The sequence below is a fragment of the Helicoverpa armigera genome, chromosome 6 (assembly GCF_030705265.1).
Source record: "Helicoverpa armigera isolate CAAS_96S chromosome 6, ASM3070526v1, whole genome shotgun sequence".
Classification (NCBI taxonomy): Eukaryota; Metazoa; Arthropoda; class Insecta; order Lepidoptera; family Noctuidae; genus Helicoverpa; species Helicoverpa armigera.
Genome location: NC_087125.1, coordinates 8,599,589 through 8,610,536, shown reverse-complemented (window position 1 = coordinate 8,610,536; position 10,948 = coordinate 8,599,589). Strand labels below are relative to the sequence as shown.

Genomic DNA, 10,948 nt, shown 5'->3' with positions numbered 1-10,948 from the left:
AGATACGGAATCCGGTTTTTTTTATGAAAACCAAACATTCCAAAAAAAACTGACTTAGGTATCCCGTGCGAAGCCGGAACGAGCAGCTACTTATAAAATAAAAGGCTGATTGTTAAGAAGTATTGTTTTTATATTGCAATCAATTTACGACTATGGTCTACAGGATTGTTAAATACAATACTCAAATTGGTTACTTTAGTTTGTTTCCGTCTTGACATTTCTTTTTTCATTGGCAGAATCTTGTTCCCTCATTGCTTTATCATCTAAGGGACGTTTAGTTTCAGTTTTGCTTTTTATACCTTCATATCTGGAATCAAAAAGAAGTCATTGTTATTAGCAATCGGTACCCATGAGTGAAGGTAGTGTGAGGTGCGCGTTTTCGCTATCTGTCTGTCCGTTACCAGGCATCTCATGAACTGTGAAAGTTGAAATTTTACAGACGGTGCACTTCTGTTGCAGCTGTAACCACCATTACTGGAAATTTGAATAAAACAAACATTTTCGAAGGCTCTCGTACAAACAAACAACGTAATTGTTTGCTCGTTTTTAGATACCTATGTGATGGTAAGGCAGCCAATGTGTGCGAGTCCGACTCGCACTTGCATGGGGTTTTTTATCATATTGTTGTACCTATTTCACAAAATCTGTATTTACTTTTTCATTTTAAATGGTTTCTTTTTTTCTGGCTTCGGAGGTTGATGATCTGTTTTGAAAGTCAAAACATAACGCTTCACAATATCAACGTTGACCGTAGTGTTTTCAGGATACATTCGCTTTTTCCAACCTTCAATTTCTTCCATCCACATCCTCTGGTATTCATATGAGAGTAAGAATTCAATACGAGTTCTACCTTCCTGTGGAAACAAGGATTAAAATAATATATCCGAAAGTTTTCTCTTCTGTTGGGTAGAAATTACCAACAGAGTGGGTAGATAAGTAAGTAGGTACACTATTCTGCTGCAAGAAATTACCTACAGTGGGTAGATAGGTAGGTACCTACACTACCTATTCTACTGCAAGAAATTACCTCAGTGGGTAGTAGATAGGTAGGTACACTATTCTGCTTCAAGAAATTATCTGCAGTGGGTAGATGGATACACTAATCTGCTGATCTGCTGCAAGAAATTGCCACTTACCATGAACTTCCACGGTTGAGGATTGTATTTAGGGAAATCTGAAGAAATTATGTTGTGAACAGGTCGACATTGTGTGGCTTTTTCCCATTTAATTCCGCTCATTCGGCCCATTGTGGTGTAGATTTATGTGTCCATGTGTATACGAAATAAAAATCATTTATTTGAGTTAAACATCAAAATATGACAATGAATCACGTCTATCAAATTTATTGAGATAATTTGAAAAAAGAATTTGCAACTTTTAATAAATTTCAGAATGAGGCACAGAATAAAAATTGAGAAATCGATATGGATAGCTAATGATAGAAAGAATATTACTTGTGAGATAACGGCGCGGGTGGATAGAAGAGTATGGAAGGAGAAAACGTGTGCGTTCGCGCAGCGGAATGTTGTTGAATTTAAAGATTTTAATTATGCAGATAATTAGTGTAAGACGCCCTATAATTGTGTATGGTAAATAAAAATTTGTGTATGCAGCCATTGTGGAGAAATTCACCAAAAACAGATTCCGCTGGGCGAACGTTGGCGAACGTTGTCCTGGCGGAACTTTTTTTAATCCATAGACTTTAGAAGAAAAGAGATGTGTCCGAAAATTAGTGTGTATTTGTGTATAATTGATTATGTATGAATGAAATCAGTGCATGCATAAACTTCGGAGAAATTCAAGTTTCCGCTACGCGAACGTTTGGCCGTTAGCTAGTTTTCATATAAAGCGCTTACATGGAGAGCTGTAGATTTTTACATAGGTACGTTGTTTTGAATTTGTTTATATTTGTTTAAAAAACAGATTTAGAAAAAGTCGTAGGGTTTAAAAGATAAAAATATAAACGTAAAATACACTTATTAGGTCTTAGTTCTTAAAGTATGCAGTTTGGGGTATAGATTTTCACGTTTACACAAACCTTGTAAGTGTCTCCAACATGTTGCCAAGTATCAATGATGTTCCGTTAGTAATTAAAAAGTTATAGGATATTTTACCATGAACAGATCACTGTTTACAAAGCAGTCGAATATCACGACGTTCTAAAGTAATTGCATGGTAAAATGTATGCCAATAATTAGCAGTAGCGGCGTAAGGGGGGGGCGGAGGGGGCGGTCCGCCCCGGGTACCACGTCTAGGGGGGTGCCATCTCGGTCGGCACATATCTGCATGACCCGGATGGCACGGGCAAAAGGGACCATCCACGGAGGGTTTTTGTAATCTGCAAAGCCTAGGTTCACAGAGTGCAAGCCCGGCCCGAGACATCGCCACGGGACTGAGAGGGGTGACACAGTCCGAGTGTCACCCCTCTCTTTTCCACTCACATACTTGGCGCACCCGACTCGCGCCAAAATCACAATAAATTGACTCATTACTTTTTTGACCCAAAACTCAAAATTTTCGCTACGCTCGCGGCTTTTCCAAAATTTGCATGTTTTCTTATAACTGGTTTGGGTATTTTTGTAACCCAAAACTCGAAAAATTCCGCGCTCGCTACGCTCGCGGCTTTTCCAAAATTTGCGGTGTTTTCTTTTAACTACTTTGGATATTTCTGTATCCCATAACTCAAAAAATTTCGAGCTCGCTACGCTCGCGGCTTTTCCTACATTTGCAGTGCTTTCTTTTAACTGCCTAGGGTACTTTTGTATCCCATAGCTCAAAAAATTCCGCGCTCGCTACGCTCGCGGCTTTTCCAAAATTTGCGGTGTTTTCTTTTAACTACTTTGGATATTTCTGTATCCCATAACTCAAAAAATTTCGCGCTCGCTACGCTCGCGGCTTTTCCTACATTTGCAATGCTTTCTTTTAACTGCCTAGGGTACTTTTGTACCCCTAAACTCAAAAAGTTTCGCGCTCGCTGCGCTCGCGGCTTTTGCGCTGTACGCTGGTTTCTCTGAATTTGTTTGGGTATTTTTGTGTCCCAAAAACTCGAAAAATATTGCACACGGCACTGATGGCAGGAATATGTAGTATGCATTTAAAATTAATCCATACAAAAATTTTTGGGGTGCTCTATAGGTAGCCGCCCCGGGTGCCATCCGATGCTACGCCGCCACTGATAATTAGTTTAATCATTCAACTATTCACTTGCAAAATTTCATGTCATTAAATTCAGTAATTAAAGAAAGACAATTATAATACTGACGGAGCATCGAAACCCTACATAATCCGACCAAGTTCGGATAGCTACAAAAAAGCGGCCGTGCCATATGTCTAAGCAACGTTCTTAACTTGGAAGGTTAGTATATTTATTAATATGGTACAGTTGCGTACTCAAGCGTTAGGAAAAAATAAAACAATTGCATTTCTTGAATGAAAAATATTTTTTAATAATAACGCCACTATCTACGACATTTTAATTAAAATACGTAACTTTTTAAACGGTTTTATTTAGCTTACCCTGTTTGTTTTATTATTTATTCTTTCTTGGGTCAAATTTAGTATTTCAAATTTAAGTACCTTGCTGTTGTCAGATTGATCTGAAATTTGGTACACACCTTTAATTCCGATGACAATACAATATACTAATATCAATAACATTGTAAATCCAAGATGGCCGCCGGTACAAAATGGCGGATTACATATTTTTTCCACAACCCCCTCAATATGGGTATCAAATGAAAGGGCAACTCAAGTAGAATACTGTCGGCAACCCCAGCGGTTCCCAACAGGGCCAAGGCCTGCCTGGGCTGCGGGATTGTCCTGGTACATAAAAGGCCTACGACGAAACAACGGTTTTTAGTCAGTAAGAGTCTGGCACTCCCTCATCGCTGCTGACCCAAATATAGAATGAGGAATATTCGGTAGGCATTTTCATTACATACTAAAAACTAGAAAATAAAAAAAACTGTTACTTACCTATAAACCTACATAGGTGGTCCCGGTCATATTAGACTAAAATAAAAACGTGGGGGCCCTCTGAAATCCTACCTATGGCAAAGCATATCTTTATACTTTGGTAGATTGTGAGCTCGGCGTTCGCTCGTGAAGCCGCTACGGCTGATTATTGATTGTTAAAATCTCCAGTTACGATTATAGTAAGTAGAAATCCACATCTATTATACCTCTAGAAGAAAGTATTACAGCAATAGTTAGGTAATGGGCCCCACGTTTTTATTTTAGTCTAATATGACCGGGACCACCTATGTAGGTTTATAGGTAAGTAACAGTTTTTTTTATTTTCTAGTTTTTTAACGTTATTTTTAATCACGTAGTTAAGTAATTTATGTAAGTAATAATAATAAAAATATTTTTGTACACTTATATTTAAATAGAGAAGTACTTGTTAATTGAAGATTTATTTTTATCGTAGATAGTGGCATTATTATTAAAAAATATTTATCAATCAAGACATAAAATTGTTTTATTTTTTCCTAACGCTTGTGTATGCAACTGTGCCATATTAATAAATACTAACCCTCCAAGTTAAGAACATTGCTTAGACATATGGCACGGCCGCTTTTTTGTAGCTATCCGGACTTGGTCGGATTATATTGGTTTTCGATGCTCCGTCAGTATTATAATTGTCTTTCTTTAATTACTGAATTTAATGACATGAAATTTTGCAAGTGAATAGTTGAATGATTAAACTAATTATTGGCATACATTTTACCATGCAATTCCTTTAGAACGTCGTGATATTCGACTGCTTTGTAAACAGTGATCTGTTCATGGTAAAATATCCTATAACTTTTTAATTACTAACGGAACATCATTGGTACTTGGCAACATGTTGGAGACACTTACAAGGTTTGTGTAAACGTGAAAATCTAGACCCCAAACGTGTGCGTTCGCGCAGCGGAATGTTGTTGAATTTAAAGATTTTAATTATGCAGATAATTAGTGTAAGACGACCTATAATTGTGTATGGTAAATAAAAATTTGTGTATGCAGCCATTGTGGAGAAATTCACCAAAAACAGATTCCGCTGGGCGAACGTTGGCAAACGTTGTCCTGGCGGAACTTTTTTTAATCCATAGACTTTAGAAGAAAAGAGATGTGTCCGAAAATTAGTGTGTATTTGTGTATAATTGATTATGTATGAATGAAATCAGTGCATGCATAAACTTCGGAGAAATTCAAGTTTCCGCTACGCGAACGTTTGGCCATTAGCTAGTTTTCATATAAAGCCTTACATAGAGCTGTAGATTTTACGTACGTTGTTTTGAATTTGTTTATATTTGTTTAAAAACAGATTTAGAAAAGTCATAGGGTTTAAAAGATAAAATATAAACGTAAAATACACTTATTAGGTCTTAGTTCTTAAAGTATGCAGTTTGGGGTCTAGATTTTCACGTTTACACAAACCTTGTAAGTGTCTCCAACATGTTGCCAAGTATCAATGATGTTCTGTTAGTAATTAAAAAGTTATAGGATATTTTATCATGAATAGATCACTGTTTACAAAGCAGTCGAATATCACGACGTTCTAAAGGAATTGCATGGTAAAATGTATGCCAATAATTAGTTTAATCATTCAACTATTCACTTGCAAAATTTCATGTCATTAAATTCAGTAATTAAAGAAAGACAATTATAATACTGACGGAGCATCGAAACCCTACATAATCCGACCAAGTTCGGATAGGTACAAAAAAGCGGCCGTGCCATATGTCTAAGCAACGTTCTTAACTTGGAAGGTTAGTATATTTATTAATATGGTACAGTTGCGTACACAAGCGTTAGGAAAAAATAAAACAATTGCATTTCTTGAATGAAAAATATTTTTTAATAATAACGCCACTATCTACGACATTTTAGTTAAAATACGTAACGTTTATTAACGTTATTTTTAATCACGTAGTTAAGTAATTTATGTAAGTAATAATAATAAAAATATTTTTGTACACTCATATTTAAATAGAGAAGTACTTGTTAATTGAAGATTTATTTTTATCGTAGATAGTGGCATTATTATTAAAAAAATGTTTATCAATCAAGACATACAATTGTTTTATTTTTTCCTAACGCTTGTGTACGCAACTGTTCCATATTAATAAATACTAACCTTCCAAGTTAAGAACGTTGCTTAGACATATGGCACTGCCGCTTTTTTGTAGCTATCCGAACTTGGTCGGATTATATAGGTTTTCGATGCTCCGTCAGTATTATAATTGTCTTTCTTTAATTACTGAATTTAATGACATGAAATTTTGCAAGTGAATAGTTGAATGATTAAACTAATTATTGGCATACATTTTACCATGCAATTCCTTTAGAACGTCGTGATATTCGACTGCTTTGTAAACAGTGATCTATTCATGATAAAATATCCTATAACTTTTTAATTACTAACGGAACATCATTGATACTTGGCAACATGTTGGAGACTCTTACAAGGTTTGTGTAAACGTGAAAATCTAGACCCCAAACGGCATACTTTAAGAACTAAGACCTAATAAGTGTATTTTACGTTTATATTTTTATCTTTTAAACCCTACAACTTTTTCTAAATCTGTTTTTTAAACAAATATAAACAAATTCAAAACAACGTATGTAAAAATCTACAGCTCTCTACGTAAGCGCTTTATATGAAAACTAGCTAATGGCCAAACGTTCGCGTAGCGGAAACTTGAATTTCTCCGAAGTTTATGCATGCACTGATTTCATTCATACATAATCAATTATACACAAATACAAACTAATTTTCGGACACATCTCTTTTCTTCTAAAGTCTATGGATTAAAAAAAGTTCCGCCAGGACAACGTTCGCCCAGCGGAATCTGTTTTTGGTGAATTTCTCCACAATGGCTGCATACACAAATTTTTATTTACCATACACAATTATAGGACGTCTTACACTAATTATCTGCATGATTAAAATCTTTAAATTCAACAACATTCCGCTGCGCGAACGCACACACCCCAAACTGCATAATTTAAGAACTAAGACCTAATAAGTGTCTTTTACGTTTATATTTTTATCTTTTAAACCCTACAACTTTTTCTAAATCTGTTTTTTAAACAAATATAAACAAATTCAAAACAACGTATGTAAAAATCTACAGCTCTCTATGTAAGCGCTTTATATGAAAACTAGCTAATGGCCAAACGTTCGCGTAGCGGAAACTTGAATTTCTCCGAAGTTTATGCATGCACTGATTTCATTCATACATAATCAATTATACACAAATACACACTAATTTTCGGACACATCTCTTTTCTTCTAAAGTCTATGGATTAAAAAAAGTTCCGCCAGGACAACGTTCGCCAACGTTCGCCCAGCGGAATCTGTTTTTGGTGAATTTCTCCACAATGGCTGCATACACAAATTTTTATTTACCATACACAATTATAGGACGTCTTACACTAATTATCTGCATAATTAAAATCTTTAAATTCAACAACATTCCGCTGCGCGAACGCACACTAATTATTTTAGTGTAAAATGGTTATTATGCACATGATAAGGCCGCTTTTATTTTGTAGTTAATTGTGTTTCAAAATAATCCATATTTTAAAAATAAATATCAGCGTTCGTCAACAACACTGAACGAACGAAACTTTTTTTTCCCGATCGTCAACAGTGTTGACGAAAGGGTGTTACCGAGCGGGAATAACCCAATTTCTAAACTCAGATTCCTTACCGTGTGCATTCACCCTCGACTACCAGTGCCTGGAAGGGCAAGAGTTTTCGAAGAGAGAATTCTTACCCAGTAGCAGTCGTGATTATAATTCCACGTCAAAGGCCGACAGGCGAACCTGATAAAAACCTGACAACGCTGGTATAGGTGGTTCGTTCATCCTGCACATTCGATAATATTGATTTTGTTCTTTGTGAATCTCGTACACGCTCTCTCTTGGCTACAATGCACGGGATGTCGCGGTATCGCTATAATGGTTCTGCCGTGAATGTGAATTATTAGGTATAAAATGAAAGATAGAGGTGATTTTTTTAGCTTTTATTTGATACACTAGCAGTATTAGATGACCCTAACATCCACTTGCGTACCTGCAACAATAAAATAAATATTAGCAATGTAATTTAGTTTTTCAACACTAGGTGGTGTTATAACAACAGTGCATGTCACAGCCCAGTATTTAATTTAGTAGAGAAGTATTAATTTGTTTGCTTTATTATAGTCCAGTTAATACAATATTGTATCACAGGGTGGAGTAAGCATGGTTCTATTCCCTCCAATTCTTTACGTTTGTCTTATAATAAGATAACGACTGCCTCGGAGGGGTGACATCAGACATGCGTTATTATATAAAATGAAAAATTTAGTTTTACTTTGATAGCCATTTTGGTAACAAATTAATCCAGACAAGTAAAACATAATGAATACTATACACTGATACACATAAGTAAAATCTGATATCAATATCAGACTTCAGTAAATCTGAAATAATTTGGCAACCAATTTGGCTGCACAACAGTTTAAAAATCTAGTGTGTAGCAGGCTAAGTTCAATGAACTTCACAAAAGTGTGCTTGCAATAGTACTTAGAGGTTTTATTTACATCAATACATTTTAGTTAAAATACTGTAATTTTTATAATTTGATAGTCTGCTATCGATAGACCTGAAGGAATAAACTGGAGTTAAAATCCATATGTGTTGTGGAAGATGGAAGATCCTTGTACCACAGTACCTATTTGCAATCTATTTTACACTACTTGCATTTAATTGTTTTCCTGAACAAGAGGTTCTGTTATTTAAGAAAAAAAGATAACCAATTTAGTTAACACATGGGTGATGTGTAAAGAAAATGTTTTTTTTTTTTTGTGAAATGTACTAAATTCTAGTGGCTGCATACAATGAGTGCTTGCTCACGACCTCCTTTTCTTTGGTTCAACACGCTTATATGCTGGCCATACATGCTACAGTACAGGTCGGCTGTGCAGGTTCAAAAAACTGCACAGGTTTATTCCTACACACACTCCAGTCTGCAGGCGTACCTGAGCAGGGTGGACGGGTTCATTGGAAGGCATTATGTTGAACCAAAGAAAGGAGGAATTCGTGTGAAATTACGGTCTAGGACTTAGGAACGTTCAATAAGTAATACAACACATGCATTAGTAAAAACATAACCCTGGATTGAACTTGTAGGTAGAATAAATTCTAAAGCAAAATTTTGATTCTTATCCGATAGATACTAGGTGTAGATCCGTTTTATAAAATACAAGTCTTGAAAACTATTTATATCAAGGGGCCTTTTCAAGTTCACAGGTGTTTAGTTACTAACATGTGTTCTTAACAATTTACTTGTTTTAATAACATGTCAACTAAGGATTTAAGTTCTGGCACATGGTTTTTAACAGCTTATAACCCCAAAATTGATGACTTTTTCCCACCAGTTTCCTCTCTCAACATTTTGATAAGGACTTGGGACTACTACCTAAAACGACTTTACAAGCTTTATCTATAAAGCACTAAGAACAATAGTTCATCTGTATTATGTCAGTGCGTTTACAGTCAAGAGCTTTAAGCATATATTTACAAACTAAAGATCGAAGGCATGTTTATAAAAAAATGCGTTAGCACAAATTCCCAAGGGGAATGCCGGTAGGAGATCGCTTCAAGATTCAAGACCAAGTATTTGAGCAAATTTACTTACCAGATTATTTGGACCTCGCACGCATCTTCCTCCTTTTGCGCTTTAGCCTTCGCATGCGCTTCTTACGCCACTGAAACAATTAAACACACCACAAATCAAAACGCGGTTTAGCCGGAGACGATGAATTGTTGAAATAACTTATTAAGACGAATTTAAAAACTTAAATAGTTATATACCTTAGCTCTCATGGTTAAAAGGGAAAAGTTTTAACTTCCCTCCTTCAAAAGGAGTTCGTGATTAAAAGTAAATTTCACGATGCAGATTTAGGTCTGTGTCCGAGACTCCGTTGAATGAAAAGAAGGACTTGCCCAAAGTTGCTAGGCAGTTGACAGAGTGTATTAATGTTACCATAGTAAAAAAAATGTTGGAAAAGAATATATAAAGCATAGTGCACAAGAAATGCTAATCCTCCTATCCTCCTAATATTATAAATGTGAAAGTTTGTGAGAATGTATGGATATATATATGTTTGTTATTCTTTCACGCAAAAAGGGCTGGACCGATTTGGTTGAACTTTAGTACGTAGATAGGGCCTGGATTAACGCATAGGCTACTTTTAATCAACACATTCCATATTTTGTACTGATAAGCAAATAGTCTTAAACAAACAGCACGCTAAATATTTCTTGAATGCACAACTTGGGCCTATGTATACAGACGACATAAACTCCTGTTTTTCTTTTAAAAAATCTTTGAAACTTTAACTTTTAAAAAGCGATTAAGGACGTTGTTGGTGAACTTGGCCCTTAGTAAACAAACATGATTGTATGTTATGCAAGAAGTGCGGTCTTTATTCGCATCGAATCTCTCCCGTGTGTGTTCTCGGTCGAGAGAAAGACAGTTTGCGAAACAGTTTGCGAGACAGTTTGCGAGACGGATAGCCCTAACCCCTATTGATGGGGACGCCTATTAAGGTGCTCTTTCAACGATCAATTGACTTATGCAATGTCACGCGACTGAGTGAGTATTATTGCACAAAATGTTTAGCATTGTACAATATTACAATAAAAATATCGTGCACTAAAAATAGTCAGTCAACAAAGCACAATTTCTAAGGCGACCCCTAGACCTATAACAACCTTGTGCAAAACGAAATAAGAAACTGAGCAGTTATTTGTCGCTAAGAATCACTTAATTGAACTCTCTCTATCCTATCATATCTTATATTTATGTCTATCATATCCTCCTTACTATAGTCCTATTTCACCTAAAAGCTGCATATGTAAAGTGTTTAAAAAAATAGGCATAATATTACCAACATAAAGAAACCGA

The 10,948-nt window shown here is 35.6% G+C and overlaps 1 protein-coding gene and 1 long non-coding RNA gene across 2 annotated transcripts; both read right to left on the bottom strand.

Annotated features, from left to right (window-relative positions):
• Nucleotides 1-109: 109 nt before the first annotated feature.
• On the bottom strand, nucleotides 110-2,199 carry LOC110379411 (uncharacterized). Its single transcript, XM_021339082.3, has 3 exons — nucleotides 1,137-2,199; nucleotides 655-854; nucleotides 110-307 (listed from the first exon to the last, which is right to left on the bottom strand). Exons 1-3 carry the CDS (start codon nucleotides 1,245-1,247, stop codon nucleotides 196-198), a joined length of 423 nt encoding a protein of 140 aa, XP_021194757.3. The 5' UTR covers nucleotides 1,248-2,199; the 3' UTR covers nucleotides 110-195.
• Nucleotides 2,200-8,003: 5,804 nt separating this feature from the next.
• LOC110379414 (uncharacterized) lies at nucleotides 8,004-10,015 on the bottom strand. Its single transcript, XR_002429736.3, has 3 exons — nucleotides 9,853-10,015; nucleotides 9,677-9,746; nucleotides 8,004-8,068 (listed from the first exon to the last, which is right to left on the bottom strand). It is a non-coding gene; the product is annotated as an uncharacterized LOC110379414 (long non-coding RNA).
• Between the last annotated feature and the right edge of the window lie 933 nt (nucleotides 10,016-10,948).

Excerpts from the sequence above, each read along its gene's own strand:
- LOC110379411 (XM_021339082.3), bottom strand. The coding sequence starts at position 1,247 with ATGGGCCGAATGAGCGGAATTAAATGGGAAAAAGCCACACAATGTCGA. Across the intron at positions 855-1,136 it reads CTCAACCGTGGAAGTTCATG|GAAGGTAGAACTCGTATTGA; the intron begins GTAAGTGGCAAT and ends TTGTTTCCACAG. Across the intron at positions 308-654 it reads AAACCATTTAAAATGAAAAA|ATATGAAGGTATAAAAAGCA; the intron begins GTAAATACAGAT and ends TTTTGATTCCAG.